General features: G+C 40.0%; 2 protein-coding genes across 2 annotated transcripts in view; both read left to right on the forward strand.

Annotated features, from left to right (window-relative positions):
- Positions 1–5,641, forward strand: part of LOC120528517 — a 52,120-nt gene extending 46,479 nt beyond the window's left edge. The window contains exons 8-13 of the mRNA XM_039752694.1: positions 1,280–1,318; positions 1,838–1,876; positions 3,262–3,300; positions 4,206–4,253; positions 4,475–4,498; positions 5,172–5,641. Of these exons, the coding sequence (XP_039608628.1) occupies positions 1,280–1,318; positions 1,838–1,876; positions 3,262–3,300; positions 4,206–4,253; positions 4,475–4,498; positions 5,172–5,497 (515 nt within the window). The 3' untranslated portion in view covers positions 5,498–5,641. The remainder of the gene's footprint in view (positions 1–1,279; positions 1,319–1,837; positions 1,877–3,261; positions 3,301–4,205; positions 4,254–4,474; positions 4,499–5,171) is intronic.
- Positions 5,642–14,217: 8,576 nt separating this feature from the next.
- On the forward strand, positions 14,218–16,476 carry LOC120528518. The gene is made up of 4 exons (XM_039752696.1): positions 14,218–15,066; positions 15,160–15,318; positions 15,928–16,020; positions 16,165–16,476. Exons 1-4 carry the CDS (start codon positions 14,938–14,940, stop codon positions 16,474–16,476), a joined length of 693 nt encoding a protein of 230 aa, XP_039608630.1. The 5' UTR covers positions 14,218–14,937.
- The last annotated feature ends 384 nt before the right edge of the window (positions 16,477–16,860 follow it).

Here is a 16,860-nt window from a genome sequence, read left to right on the forward strand (position 1 = left end):
TTCACAGGGCACAACTCACCACAACCCAACACAGTCTCATCTTGGCCACCAGTCCTTCCTCCTCCACTCCTCCTCAGGCTTTATCCTCTTCCTCCCGACTGCCCGAGTTGTGGCAGCTGGCCCCTTTTAATGAGCACCCAGAAGTGCTCCAGTTGTCCCATGACCTTCTTCCGGCCGCACTTCCAGGTGTGACGGCAGCCCTGCAAAGGAGGACTCAGCTGTTCTCCATGCTCCCTCTGGTGGTGACCACAAGCCCCAGCAGGATTGAGCTTCCATGCTCCAAACTCGTGTCACTGCAGCACGACAAGGGGGTTGCCCTCTGTTGTCTCAGGTGAGGTATTGCCCCCATGCACACTCCTTCCCTCGGTCCTTCCGTTATGGTGCTGTCCCAGCCAGGCATGAATTCCAGCTGTCTGTTAAAATATATATAAACAATATATTAAACAAGCTGTGCTATCTGTCCAAGACGTGTTAAAATCTAAATAATCAATGTAGACCTCAACGTTAACCTTTTGCAAGACACCATCTACAGAAATATATTTTATAATGCATGTCGTAATAAAATGCATTTGCTCTGTCACTCCAACAGATGGCGCATCACAAACATTGGTAGTAATGAAAGGTGATGGGTTGAAACCAACATAGACTTCAGCATTGACTGTTTGCAGTGCACCATCTGCTGAAATGTATCTTATAATGCATGTCGTCATAAAATGCATTGTATCTGTCACTCCAACAGATGGCGCATCACAAACTATGGGAATAATGAAAACTGATGGGTTGAAATCTAAGCAATCAATGTTGACCTCCGGATTGACCGTTTGCAGTGCACCGTCTGCAGAAATGTATTTTGTAATGTTTGTGGTGCATTGCAGTTTGCCACTCCAACAGATGGTGCATCGCAAAAACATTGCGAGTAATAAAAGGTGACGAAGTCTGGAAACTTTCTGAAGGCTCTGTAGATGAGGCTGCCCTTTCACTAATTGAATGGCTTCCCTGCTCATGATTTTAGTGATGTTCAGGGATCTGAAAGTCACTTTGGATTAAAGCTTCTATTAAATTAAGAGACGAGGGTCAAACGGGAGCTGTGCGGGGACACCGGGGCCTCAAGTCCAAATACGTCTGTTATTTTATGTACCTGTAAATGTATAAAATAAATTACTGCATAATGAATATCTTATTAAACAAGATGTCTAGTGCATTTCATTGAAATTCATCTAATTGAATTAATAAAGAATTTGTATTTATTAAAAAATGTCTTATCTTGCTATCTTTACAGATGTTTCGAGTAAATCCTCCACTTCCACAGCAGACTGCGGTAAAGTATCTTCTTCTTTTTGAAATTATTATTTTTTTGCTGCAAAAGAGTCAAATTCAAATTCAGGGGTCTCTCTTCTAATCATTTTGCATTTTGTAATCCATGCAGTAATTAAATGAATTGCATTTGTCACTCCAACCGATGGCGCATCCCAAACTTTGGGAGTAATGAAAGGAGTTTGGGGGTTTGAAGACTTTCTGAAGGCTCTGTAGATGATGCTGTCCTATCACTAATTCAATGGCTTCCCTTTTCATGATTTTAATGTTTGTCTGGGATCTGAAAGTCGCTTTGGATTAAAGCTTCTATTAAATTAAGAGACGAGGGTCAAGACGGGAGCTGTGAGGGGACACCGGGGCCTCAAGTCCAAGCACTTCTGTTATGTTTTGTACTCATAAACCTGTAAAATAAATTACTGCATACTTGGTATCTTAATAAGTAAGATGTCTACTGCATTTCAGTGAGATTCCTTTTATTGAATTGATAAAGAATTTGTGTTTTCTTATCTTTTAATCTTTATAGATTTTTGGTGTAAATCCTCCGATTCCACAACAGACTGGGGTAAAGTATCTTCTTCTTCTTTTTGAAATTCATTTTTTGTTGCAAAAGACTCCGAATTTGTGGACCCCTGTTCAAATAATTTGTTGTGATGAGCCGTGAAGACCCTGAGTGGCAGAGCGGCTGCTGATTGTGCCTCCAAAGTGCAGGGACTCGGGTTCAAACCAGCAGCCCAGTCACCGGCACCAGTGAGTCGGACATTCAGGATCTGCTCTGCTCTGCTCTGACAGGCCAGCACATTTGTGGGCCACTTAGTCCTGCAGCCAAAAAAAAAAAAAATCACCCTACAAGGTGGTCCCCACAAAGTTCGAGTTCAGGTTTACTGTCAGGTGTACTCAGTGCAGGGAAATTCTTACTTTAATGTCTCCTCAGAACAAAATACAAATAAGAATACACAGCACACAACAAACACGCGCACACATGCACATCGTGAAGGAGCTCACGGATGAACGGGTGACCTGGCCAGTTGGGTTGGTGGTATCCTTTACAGATGCAGTGGACGACTGCCTGATGGTGTTGTGCAGTATGATGCCCAGTATGCCACTGGTGCTGCCTGTAGGCCTGTATGGAGTCAGGGACCTCTGGAGCCACCGCACGGAGCTCTTGGTGGGACAGTCCCTGCCCTCATCTGTCCAACCTGGAACTGCTTCCACGATAGGCTGGTGACGTACCAGTAGTGCTTCAGGCTCCCACTTTCAAAGAAGGCCATTCGCCTCAGGGAGGCAACTCAGAGTCGGGAGCGAGCGGAGAGAAAGACAAAGAAGAAAAAAAGAAATAGAAAGTAGTGGAATGTTTTGAATAATTCAATTATATTAGACTGTAATAAAGAAAGAAAGAAAAAAATAGAAGAAGAAAAGGCTCATGTGAACCCGGGACTGCGTCTGCTGGAGTTGTGCTTGTGGTTTGGGGGGAGTCTGAGTCACCCCTACCATCCACTATATATATATATATATATAAAATGAGAGAGAGAGACCGACCGACAGTGTATGCATATGTACAGTACACTATATGAGGGGCGTTCAAAAAGGGTTTTTTTCTTTGCATTTCACAACAATTTATGTATTAACTGATTCTTCAATGGCCTGTCTTTACAAAGATTAGCAGATGACAAAGTGTAGGTCACAAAAATCTGAAGATAGATAGATAGATAGATAGATAGATAGATAGATAGATAGATAGATAGAGTGAAAGGCACTATATAATAAATAGATAGATAGATAGATAGATAGATAGATAGATAGATAGATAGATAGATAGATAGATAGATAGATAGATAGATAGATAGATAGATAGATAGATAGATAGATATGATCTATTAGCAACAAGCAAAAGAGCTGAGCTGTGCAAGTGTTTGTGTGTCCCAGTTTAACTGATCTCTGTTTCTTCAGTTTCAGCACTACTTGTCTTGGCTCAGACCTTACGGACCAGTGAGTAAATTCAAAAATTTGTTAATATATGGCACCTTTCCTATCCATCAATCCATCCATTATATCGTGCATGTCATATCTAGCTATCATCTATCTATCTCTTATATAGTGCCTTTCACTTTCTTTCTCTATCTATCTATCTATTATGTAGTATCTTTTATTTTATCTATCTATCTCTTATATAGTGCCTTTCTCGTGTCTCTAGCCACCTTTCTTTCTATTTTTTTTTACTAATCCCCTGATTTCCAGTCCACCATTGGACTCAGTCAGCTTGTGTTTTACTTGCCCTGAGCGATGAGAATGTTGATTTTTTTCTTCCTCTGATTGTATCTTCATCCATCTCTTATCTGTTATTTATCTCTGTGTTTATTTTGCACTCTTCCTCAATAATTTCCATCTTCCCGATGCCCCCCATGTTTCAGCCCATTTTGGTTTCTTTGATGTTTTTTTCGCTTCCCCCTCCATCTTTGATGTCCTCTGTGGCTTTCCCAGCTGATGCAGTTTGAGGTGAATGTTCACAAGTGACCGTCCTTTGATAGACCCCAAGGGGCTCCTCCTCCTCCTCTTCCTCTTTTTCTCTCTCTTGGCCCCTCCATCTTGTGGCACTGTCAGGTGTTCCGCTGCCATCAGAGTTTTGCTTTCAGTGAGCCACTTTAAAGGGACGAGTGACACTCAGTGACAAGTGACCAGCAGCTGGTCATGTGTGGACGAGTGAGGAGCAGGGTGTCGGCCCACCGATGGGTCTGCCTGGTAATGCAAATGTAAAATGAGCCAAAATGACGGCCGTTTTTTTCAGAACGCTTCTGCCCGTACTTTGATTTTCTTTTGCGGATGACGAGCTTTCAATAAGAGGACGTTTGGAGTGAAGAATCCTTAATGGCCTTTTTTTCCCTTTGTCTCCTCAGGCAGTGAAGATATTTTATCCATATCGCTATCTGCTATTCCAGCAAGTGGTAATTCCGTTTTCTGTCCTGTTCATTAAAGACTACAGTAAGAAAGAGAAAGATGGCTGAGGCGCTGGGCCACTGGATAAGGACACAGTGAAGCCCAAACTTGAGTGACTCGAGTGACAGTTTCTGTTGTGCGCCCAGCTAGCTCCTTTAGTGAGTGGCGCGGCTCATAGCCTGTGACGTTTCTCTTTGTACAAATGTCCTCCCGTGTGCTTCTTTTGCAGATCGTTGTCTATTACCAGCTCTACGTAAGTCGGTGCTTTTTACAGTCGGCGTGCGCTGCTGCCGCAGCTTCCCTTTGGCCATGCATGACAAAAACGCTCGCCAGCTACGGCTTCTCTCTGTCAGACTGCATGGCCAGCCGTCTAACGTGTCGCCCAGTCGCCTGCTCGAGCAAGCAAAGCTGTCAGACCTGCAGGCTGGCAGCGGTGCCCAGATATTTAGTAGAACTGGTGCAAGGCGCTATAATGGGGTGGGGTGGGGGTGACAGCAGGTGCAAGTGTCCATTTCAGCCAGAAGGGGGCAGACAAGACAGCCACTGGAGTAAACCCACCGCTTCGGACCACAGCTGGAGAACACCGTCCATCACTGCTTCCACTTCTGCAAGCTGGCACCCCATTCTCGGTGTTAAAGGTCAATGGGTGTGAATACCATCTGAAGAAAACACAATAATTAATAACAGAGGCCATTGGAGTGAAAGTGAAACCTCTGAGAACAAACAGCCTGTGCCACCCCATGGCCTACCTGACAGAGGTAGAAGGTTCCAGTTGCCTTTGGCTGCCATGTTGACCGCCTGCTCTGTGCATGAAGCTACTGCTGCCGCTGCTGCCACCACCGTGTTTCCAGTTGCCACTCCTAACCTTTCGGCTCCTCTGCTCCTTTGGCTCTCTAACAACTTCCTTTTCTCTGCCTCCATTCCAGGTTGTAATTCTACCCAGATTGCCAACCACCACAGCACGACCTCCTGTTACCACAGTCCGACCGATAACTCCAAGACCACCACCCATAACTCCAAGACCACCACCTGTAACTCCAAGACCACCACCCATAACTCCAAGACCACCACCTGTAACTCCAAGACCACCACCTATAACTCCAAGACCACCACCTATAACTCCAAGACCACCACCAAGGCCCAGCACAACAGCCGTCCCCAGAGGAGACATATAAATGATAAGACGAAGATGGCTCTCCTTCCAAACTTTCTTCTGTTAATCGAGATCACTTTCTTGCCAGAAGTAGTTTAGATTTCTTGTGAAGATCGATTCTTATTTTCAGCTTTGTTTTTTACTTGTTATTGAAGTTTCTATTTTATTACACTATAAATAGAATTCATTCATGGGGCCATGTAGTCTTAATTATTACTTATTTATTTTCTTACTGTGTCTTTTATTTTTCTATTCTTCATTATGTAAAGCACTTTGAGCTACTGTCTGTATGAAAACGTGCTATGGAAATAAATGTTGTTGTTGTTGTTGTTTATCAATGCTGTTAATTCACCAAAGTCCTCATTACATTGAAAGACACAGCAGGTGAGTTGTGTTCGTGCCACCAAAACATCCATAAAGGTTCAGCAGCAGAGCTCTTATTATGGGGGTCCACCCTGTTGCCGCGTGTCACAAACTTCACAAAGGGCCTTCACCTCCAGTCCAGACCCCAAGACTCCACGGAGACCAACAAACAGAGGACGTCTCGCACTGCAAAACAGCAAAAATGGAGGAGGTCTTCAGAAAAAAAAAAAATTAAAACCGGTCAGTAACCTTAGCAACCGACATCCTGGTGGTCCTCACAAAGCTAAGATGGGCGCTAGCAGCAAATGCAAGTGGTGGTCCTCCCCCTTTGGGCTTCACCCATAAAATACAAGGAACATCGGTGAGCATAATTACATACATAGAAACTAAATCTATCTTATATAATATAAAACTCAATGTGTGTGTGTGTGTGTGTGAGAGACAGCATCACTTCTGAACGGCGGGAGCGATTTTCATGAAACTTGGTCCACATGTTTCTCATTGGTTGACGAAAAATACAGTAGGATGAGATCAACCCTAACCCACCCCCTTCTTACGGTCTTGTATGCACGTTATCATCCAATTGACACTCGGAACGACCACTAGAGGGCGAACTGGAGGTGACTGCCAGCATTCTTTATGTTTGAAATTAAACAGAGTTGGCCAGGTGGGCATCCCAACTATTTTTGGTATTCATTCTCTCTTTGTGACTCGAGCCACCATATATATATATATATATATATATATATATATATATATATATATTGCAAAGTTTTACTGTCAAATAATGCAAAGAGTATGCGACATGTGTTTCGCCCTAATTCTGGGCTCATCAGGTGTACACACTCACCGCACCTCCTCTTGGGAATCGAACCTCGGACACATTACCTGGTAGGTAACCACCCATATAATCAGATCGTGATTCAGACTATGAATGCCATGAAAATATATATATATATATATTTTTATATGGGTGGCACGGTGGCGCAGTGGTAGCGCTGCTGCCTCGCAGTTAGGAGACCCGGGTTCGCTTCCCGGTCCTCCTGCATGGAGTGTGCATGTTCTCCCCGTGTCTGCGTGGGTTTCCTCCGGGCGCTCCGGTTTCCTCCCACAATCCAAAGATTTGCAGGTTAGGTGGATTGGTGATTCTAAATTGGCCCTAGTGTGTGGTTTGTGTGTGTCCTGCGGTGGGTTGGCACCCTGCCCAGGATTGGTTCCTGCCTTGTGCCCTGTGTTGGCTGGGATTGGCTCCAGCAGACCCCCGTGACCCAATTCGGCGGGTTGGACAATGGATGGATATATTTATATTATATTATATTTATATTATATATATACAGGCCCAGTTCTACCAGTTGTGCAAAGTGTGCATGCACAAAGGCGGCCAAACGTAGAACGTAGAACCTCGACAAAATGCAGGCTCGGCGCGGGGCTCATCTTTTCCCACCGAATGTCGGTAACTTGCTTCAAAGAAAAACGGTTAAGTCGCAACACATGAATTGTGGCAGCTCAAGTGTGCAGCACATCAATCAAAAGGTTTTGTAGTGTTAATCTGAATTTTACTGATGAATTCATTAAACTTGTTGCCGATTCGTTAAATGCGTAAGTCAAGTTTTCTTCTACCTACAAAGAAATTTTCTTTAATTTTTTTTGACATTAAGGAAATTGCAAAAAATTTTCAACTTAAATACACTGGTTTAGAAAACGAGTGAAGGTATATTATAGGGTGAGGGGGCGGCTGGAATTAAATGGCATGATGGAGGCTTTGCCTCAAGAACTAGGCCTGTATATATACGCCAGTAACGCGGACTGCACGATAATCCGCTTGATTTATTGTTTTCATCCTCTTTCTCGGTACGTTTGCCATTCGTTTGCTCAGAGGTTGTTCCTTCCTGAGCGGCTCTTCTTTCCTCCACCCTAGCGGCCCGCTTCTTCACTTCTTTTGTCAGCATCTTCTTGCATTAAAACTGATCAAGTCAGAGTTTGTGTTGCAATTACTTAGTTTGTTTTTCTTAATTTCTCACTTAAACTGGCATTTAAGTCTTCAATCTGCCTCAAGAATGAGTTAAGATATGAAGAGGAAGGGGAAGCAATGGCGAAGGTGGTAGGGATGGGCATGGCGCCTGTATGCATGTGCCGCATGACCACCCTGCTGGCCATTTCAGGGAGTTGATTCTACAATAAAACAAAATAAAAAGAGGAATAACCTTGGAGGTCAATCATCAATCTGAAAGCAGACAGTAGACGTCACGTAGTGTATGTGTGCCACATTTCAGCTCAAATGGTTTGTGAGCTACAGGTGATTTAAAATCCTGGACAGACAAACGAACAGCCACAGTAGTATACTATATATAAAGATATATACAGTACAGTATATATATTACATATATATTCACGTTTAATTCACATCTTGATTTTACTGTATCATTTCTGGTATTTTATAATGTCAGTCATATAAGTCGAATGTGGAAAACTCCTGCTATTGGACCAAGAGATTCTGAGAAGTCACCACGGAGCACACGGCCTTTTTCTTCTATGTGGACGTGGCAGTGCGCTGTACCAGCGTGTGCCCCTAACTCCTCTCACTCTCTCGTGCCTACGTGACCACACAGTGATACCCAAACTATTCCAAAGTGATGTATGCACTGATTTGTGTTTTTTGTATCTCACATCCTCATACACCTTTATCGTGAGAGCATCCCTTATCTACGATGGAGTGTTCGATCAGAAGAAAATATGAAACTGGTTTTAAATTAAATGTCATTGAGGTGGCGAAAGAAACTGGCAACTGCGCTGCTGCAACAAAATTCAATGTGTCTGAGAAACTGATGGGAGACTGGAGGAGGCAAGAAGATGGAAAAAAATAATAATTAAATGTCGAATTTATGAATGGTTGTATAAGTCGGGGTCTGATTTTTTGATCGATTTTTTTGGGTTTCAAGACTGGAATTATACGTGAATGTATGTATACATATATATATAGATATATATATAGTTAACTGTACCAGTCTTGCAGTCTTGTATGTCTGCTATCATCCACTTAAAGCTCAGAACGTTTCTGCTGTGCTCCATATGAGCAACTGACAGTTTAATCAGGAGAACTCCGTAGTGTTATTTGGTTTTCACTTAATGTTTGTTTTGTTAACTAGATTTTCAACTTGCTTTATTCTTATTGTAACAATGTTGTAGTGGTAATAGAATTAAATCAACCTAATAGCTATATTAATTCAATTCACTTTTTTCCATCCTCAAAAATTCTGTATGTAAAAACTTATGACTACACCACAAAACAAAAATTAATCTGTCAAAAAAAACTTTTCCCATCGTTTTTTACACTGCCTTGAACGTATTACGCGATTACATTTTGATTAACATAGGTTATCTATTATATTATGTATATGATAAGTAAGCAATTGTATTTGTATCAACTATAAACAGTCTATATTTATTTTGTGGATTCAGCGGCTCTCTTTGCGATTTTTCATTAATGAACGAAATGTCATTTGTTGCTAACCTGTTGGTGTTACAATTTTAGCATAAAAAAGAAATAGGAATTTTTCTTTAATAAGTTTATAATCAAAAAACGAATTTTTTATCAAAATCGAAAGTATAGACGAAATATAGCTATGATATTTAACTTATAATGTTTATTTATATATATGTAACATATTTAACCTTTCATTGATTGTAAAACAATTTCAGTTGGAAGAGACTAATTGGAGAATCGGTCTCGTATGTCTGTTATCATCCGTTTGCATTGCTGGAATCATCTTGGACATGGCCGGCTACTCACTCGGTGTTCAAGGGTCCAAACTCCAAAGAGGGTGCCCACACTTTTTCGGCTTGCGAGCTACTTTTGAAATGATCAGGTCGAAATGATACCTACATTAAAATGCTATATATATATATATATATATATATATATATATATATATATATATATATATATATATATATTTGTACATACAGTAGAGTCTCGCTTATCCGACATATACGCAGAGAGCGGATCAGCGAGCGGAAGCAGAGAGCGGAGCGGCGGCGTCTCCCACAGGCACGTAGCCCTTCGAAAGCACCCGAGCAAGTTCACCTGAGGTAAAGCCGGCAGCTGACCAGTAGAAATAACCGGCAGTGAGAAATTAAAGTCGATCGCTTAGCGGGTGGTGGAAACTTAAAGCGACGGTGATTCAGCTCAACACGGAAAGCGCAGAAGCACCTATAAAACGGCAAAGATGACTTCAACATTTAATGTAAGTTCTATCTGCTCTCTGCCCATCGAGGGCACGTTTATATGTTGTGTGTCCTGCAGTATGTACAGCTCAGGTTTTCCGGCCGACAGTGCAGATAGCTTCACCTGCCAAAAATGTTTAGTTAATTTAGAGTTGGTCGGGAAAATACGCAATTGGAGGACCGCGTTAGGAATCTGATAGCGATTAGGCAAACCGAAAATTGGATCGACTCGGTTTGTTTAGACAATTCGGCTACTTCTGATTCGGCTTCAGTCTCTCCAGGTCCCACTGTAGTCAGTGCGCGGCCGAAATCAGCAGCACCAATTCAGCCACAGGGCGAGTGGGTAACAGTAAGACGGGGGTCTAAGAATCCAAAATTTAGTCCCCCAGCACCCAGGTCACCAATTCGGACCCAGAACAGGTTCTCAGCTCTCCGCAGCGCGCCTGTGGAAACTGAGAATAATAAAGTGCTCATAATTGGCGATTCCATAGTGCGGAATGTTAGAATTCCAAACTATGTTAAACCAGCAGTTAATGTTAAGTGCCTTGCAGGGGCCAAGATTTCTGGCATAAAGGCCGCATTGGACCGTGTTGCCACGATGAAGTATCTACCTTATTGCTGCATGTCGGCACTAATGATATTTATTTACAGCAATCTGAGGTATTAAAGCGGAACTTCATCTCTCTATGCACCAAAGCTAAAACAAAATGTCGGAATTTAATTGTATCTGGTCCCTTACCAAGATTATATAGAGGGATGTGATTTATAGCAGATTGCATTCCTTTCACTGCTGGCTAGAAACCTGGTGTGCAAATAAAAGCATAGCATTTGTGAACAATTGGGATGATTTTTGGGAAAGGCTTGGATTTTTCAGAAGAGATGGTCTTCATCCTAACTGGAGGGATCTTATGTATTATCCCAAAATATGGCAGCAAAACTGCCTGGTTGACTGATTAGAGCACCATCCAGGCCGCAGTCATGTGATCTTAAATCACAGGCTGTTCTTTATCCCACCTGTTATTTTCCTGAAGCTGTTACCCATAATCCCTGTTGTGGGGCATCCAGTAAATTTAGTCTTGATACAAACCATAAATTAATTGATAACCAAAAAATAAGGTGTATAATCAAACCAAGGGATAAAACCACCAGGGGCATCTGTAATAGAAATTTAATTCAAATTTAAACAAAAAATATATCAGCAGTTCAGAAAGAACCATGCAGTTTTAAATGCTGTTTATTGAACATTCACTCTCTTGGCAGTAAAGCTGTTTTGGTAAATGATATCATATTAAGTACAAAATCTGATCTGTGTCTTCTCACTGAAACCTGTCCCCCTAGCTGAGGCGTCACCAGATGGATACTCGTTCCTTCATAAGTCTAGAGATTCTGGTCGAGGAGGAGGCCTTGGAATAATTCATTGTAACAAAATGCAAATCACTCCTAAAAATTTAGGCAACTTTACATCCTTTGAGGCATTCATTTTAAATATTAAAACAGATTCCAACACAATTATAGTGCTAGTCTACAGACCACCAGGGCCATATTCATTGTTCATGACTGAATTTAGCAACCTTCTGTCTGATTTGGCTATAAATTATGATCACGTAGTTCTGATGGGGATTTTAATGTACACATTGATGTGGAAACTGACACTTTTAGCAAATGTTTTACTTATTTGTTAAATTCAGTAGGATTTTGTCAGATTGTCAAAGGTCCAACTCATAATCATAACCACACATTAGATTTAATTATAACTTACAAAGTTGAAATTCAAAATTTAAATATTACTCCATTAAATGTAGTTATTTCCGATCACTTCTTAATTACGTTTGATTTAGTTCTGCCCATGCCAACGCACTCGCAGATTAAAACAAAGACAGTGCGACATCTAGATTGTAATTCTGCTTCAAAATTTATAGATACCTTGAGTAAGTCGAGTGTAATTGTGGAAAACCATTTAGATCAGCTAATATCACATTATAATGTGACCTTGAGAGATGCTCTGGACACAGTGGCTCCCTAAAACAAAAGTGATCAAAGCACATAGAAACTCTCCCTGGTTTAATGAAAACACTCGCGCTCTTAAATTAGAGTGTCGAAAACTGGAGCAGATGGAGAACAACAAAGCTACATGTCTTTCAAATTGCATGGACAGAGAGTGTTAAAAAATATAAAAAGCCCTCTTTAAAGCTCGCTCAGAATACTATTCTACATTAATAGATAGCAATAATAAAAATCCTAGGGTACTTTTTAGAGCAGTGGCTAAATTAACAAATGGGAATTCAGATCAACAGTGCAAAATACCAACAGATATTAGCAGTACAGACTTTATGAACTTCTTCAATGAGAAAATTAAAAATATAAGATCCCAGATCTCAGCATCACAGTACAAACCAAATACTAGCTTAGCAGACCCTGCACATTGCATTCAGCACTTTAGTAATTTTAATCCTGTAACTCACCAGGAAGTCTTAACTTTAATTACTAAAATGAAGCCCACTACTTGTTCCCTAGATCCAGTGCCAACAAAACTAGTAAAAGTGCAATGGATGTTCTTGCAGCCCTATTCTAACCATTATCAATAGTTCATTACTGCATGGCACAGTACCTGATGCACTAAAAGTGTCAGTCATTAAACCTTTACTTAAAAAGTCAGACCTAGACCCACACATACTAAATAACTATAGGCCTATTTCAAATTTACCATTTCTCTCTAAAATACTAGAAAAGTAGTCGCCAGTCAGCTTCAGTCACACCTTACGCATTACAATTTATTTGAGAAATTCCAGTCTGGCTTTCGCACTGGTCATAGTACAGAAACGGCACTAACACGGGTTGTAAATGACATTCTGATATCCTCTGATGAAGGAAATTCCACTGTAATTATGTTGTTGGACTTAAGTGCAGCATTTGACACCATTGACCATTCTATTTTACTGCACAGGCTAGAAAACGATGTTGGGCTTACAGGCCCGTGCTCGCTTGGTTCAGTTCTTATTTATCAAATCGATTCCAGTATGTACAGAAATGTGCTGACAGTACTCCATCATTATACACAGAAGTTCAATATGGTGTCCGCAGGGCTCAGTACTGGGACCTTTACTGTTTTCACTTTACATGCTTCCACTGGGATCTCTCATTAGGAAACATAATGTTAATTTTCACTGTATGCAGATGACACCCAGTTATACCTTTCATTTAAATCAAATGAAGTTTCTCCGATGTTGTCTTTAATTAGTTGTGTTAGTGAATTAAAGGAATGGATGAATGAGAACTACTTGTCTTTAAATACAGATAAAACAGAGATGTTAATTGTTGGAGGGAATGACGCTGATCACAGCAATATTTTGTCATCATTTAACTCAGTTGGAATCCCAATTAATTTTACTGAATCAGCCCGCAATCTAGGAGTTATCTTTGACTCTAGCATGTCATTTAAAGCACATATTACAAAGTCGTCCAAAACATGTTTTTTCCATCTTAAAAATGTTAGGAAATTAAGGCGCTTTCTAAATAAACAGGATTGTGAGAAATTAATTCATGCATTTATCTCTAGTAGGATTGACTACTGCAATGCGGTGTTCACTGGCTGTTCAAACTGTTCTCTATACAGCCTCCAGTTAATCCAAAATGCGGCTGCAAGAATTATTACAAGAACAAGAAAATATGAACACATAACTCCAGTTCTTAAATCTTTACACTGGCTCCCAGTTAAGTTTAGGGCAGATTTCAAAATCCTCCTTTTAACATATAAAGCATTAAATGGCCGAGGTCCGGCTTACTTGTCTGAACTTATCATGACTTACAAACCTGAGCGCACATTAAGATCTCAAGATGCCGGTCTGCTTAGGATTCCAAGGATTAATAAAATAACAGTGGGAGGTCGAGCTTTTAGTTACAGGGCCCCTAAACTGTGGAATGGTCTTCCTGCTTCCATAAGAGATGCCCCCTCGGTCTCAGCCTTTAAATCCCGGCTGAAGACTCACTACTTCAGTTTAGCATATCCTGACTAGAGCTGCTGATCAACTGTACAGACTGCATCTCTGTTGTTAGTCATTAGCACTAAAACATACACTGTAAAAAATGTAACTAAGTGATAGTCGACCCAGTGTAAAAAAGTTTGTTGTTCCAGCATTTCTGTGTTAAATGTTTAGCTTGACAATCGCTTTCTTCATTGTGTGGCTTAGATGTGAGTTCTATTTTTCTTTTCGGTTCAAATGTAAAATCAGCATTGTGAGAATTAATAATCTGTTGTTTGTGTGAGTTTTTCTTTTGCGCAATGCGCATTTCCTGCGAGAATGTTCTCGATTTATGAGGTTTGGACACGTGCATGAGTCCACGACTCCAAAATCTGTAATTACTAACGTTTTATAGTCCCGACTTAAGGTAAGTAAATGCATTTACATGAGTAGGACTTTTCTTTGTTGAAACCTATATAGTTAAAAAAATCGGGATGCGATTTATTAACAGTTGCCACGCGAGTAACCTTACTAACTTCGACGACCATCGATGATAACCTACTGCCGAACGTAAAGATTTTTATGCGTTTAATGTTAGCTTGTGTTATTTGCAACGTGTAATGATGGCGGGTCCGTTAACTACGGAAGATTTTAATGACTGTAACAGAATCTGAAAATGAATAATTATAAAATGAAAGCTCAGTTGTGCTTATTGTCGTGGCTTTTTATCAAAAGCCACACTATTGCGTTATTTCCTTCTTTCCTTTTTTCACTATAACAGCTTATGTTTTTATACCTCAAAACCCGACATCAGGACTTTGTTCACTTAAAGTTAGCGGTCTGAATTCCCGTAGTAGCTGCGGTGACCGACTCAAGCTTTTTAGGCACCATACCAAAGTTGCGAACAGAGACTGGAAGCAGATGATTACATAGTGGATTGGGCAATAAGAGCGTACAAGGCAGCAGCTTGTGGATGAAGTGAAGAAGAAAAATATGAACCTGGACCTAGTCAACACCAAAATGGACCTCACTTTTTCCCTGAGAAGAAAGGAGATTGTCATGGATGAACCACTGGTCTCTGTAGTCCAACAGAGATGGCCAGGCCTTTTCATAGAGCAACAGGTGAGTTTTTTCTAATCTTATAATTCAATTGTTGAGTAGCGATGCTAGTATCTTGAAAATAAGTACATTATTAATTTCTGAATTTTGTTACAGGTATATGCAGAATTTTATCGCATTACCCAGGTGCAATTGAAAGAAACATTTCTGACATCCTTGGACGAGTATTCGACAGCTCTGATCAAAATGTACAGAGCAAATGGAGGCAAGACAGCACATGAATTGAAATCACTTTTAGAATTACTAGATGAACAGGTACGTAATAAGGATCAGGAAAGAATTGTTTTATAGTCATAAGCATTAACTTAACATAGCATGTGGCAGTGTTGTAATTAAGGCTGTTAAACTGTTTGCTTATGAAGGTGCATGTGGCAAACCCATAGACTGTTATCAAATGCATGCAAAATTATTTTATAGAACAAGCTAAATTATACTGTATATGTTTATATCTGAGTCATTGGCACTACACATATTCCCTCCAATGTCATGGACTACAAATTCATAATGTATTAATTTACAGTTTTCTTTAATGGTGAGATTTACACAAACAATATTTTACCAGAAATAAAAGTACATTCCTGAGCTATTCTGTTTATTATAAATTGAAATTGCCCAGGTTAATAGCATTTTTTTTGTTTGTTTCTGGATGTGTGCATACATTTTGAATAATTTGCAGATGTACAAAATCCTTTCATTATTTGGATTCATTTAACAAAGATGGACTTTTGTATATAGTAAGGAGGAAGGAAATATATCAAATATATTTAGTTGTTTTGTTTAAGTTTTCTTACATTGTCGTTTTGTTCAAACATTATTTCTTTGTATATTCTAACTCTATGACTATCATTCTTGTTAACTTTTCAGACAATGGATGTTACCACACACAAGAGGGCAACGGTTCTACAAGGACTACCTCTGTACTTAAGAGAATACAAGAAGTTATCAACAACATGTCATGTGAGTTCGGTTGGAAATGTAGAACTAAATGATTAACAAACAAGAAAGTTAAGTTGGTAGACAACCTTTCACTTGGCTTTGGAAAAGAGTCAACTATGGTTTATTTTTTCACACCTTATCTATATCATTGTTCTATATTTTTAGGATACAGACTCCCTTCAAATATATACAAATGAAATGAAGATAGGAATATTGGAGGTTGTGAGGCACCATGAGACCCATCCGGGAGCTGCACCAATGAATGTGGCTGTGGTGATAGAAGGTCAAGTAGTAATTGAAGAGCTTGTTGACTTCACAACTGCATTTGTCATACTTGTTGGTCTTCTGTATGCTCTAAACATTCAATACCCAAAAGAACTGAAATACACTTTTGAAACGGTGCAGAAGGTGTTTCTAAATATTGGAGACTCATACTCACATAGAGTATTGTCACTCAAAATATGCTGCAAATGTTAGACAAATGTGTCTCAAATCTGCAGAATAGGATGTGCTTGTATTTTGATTTTAGATTAAGTTAGCTATATCTACTTTTCTTTGTGTGAAATTCTTTCTCCGTTGCAAATTAGTGTTAATGTTATGACAGAATCCCTTTACCCTGTTCAGGTTCTGTTCAAAAAGACATTTTGGAATTATTGATGTAACACTTTTCAATTTAAGATTCCACAACATCAGAGATGGCATGGCTTGTGGTTATTAGTAATATGTTATTAAGACAAAATTTGAATGCACTGAATATAAATACATTTATAGAAGTGATTTTCATATTTCACATTGTAATAATAATGTAATGCCATGTCTAAGAAAATAAAGCTACATTATTTTCAAAAAAGCTGTTTTTTC

The sequence above is a fragment of the Polypterus senegalus genome, chromosome 4 (genome assembly GCF_016835505.1).
Source record: "Polypterus senegalus isolate Bchr_013 chromosome 4, ASM1683550v1, whole genome shotgun sequence".
NCBI classification, from domain to species: domain Eukaryota; kingdom Metazoa; phylum Chordata; class Cladistia; order Polypteriformes; family Polypteridae; genus Polypterus; species Polypterus senegalus.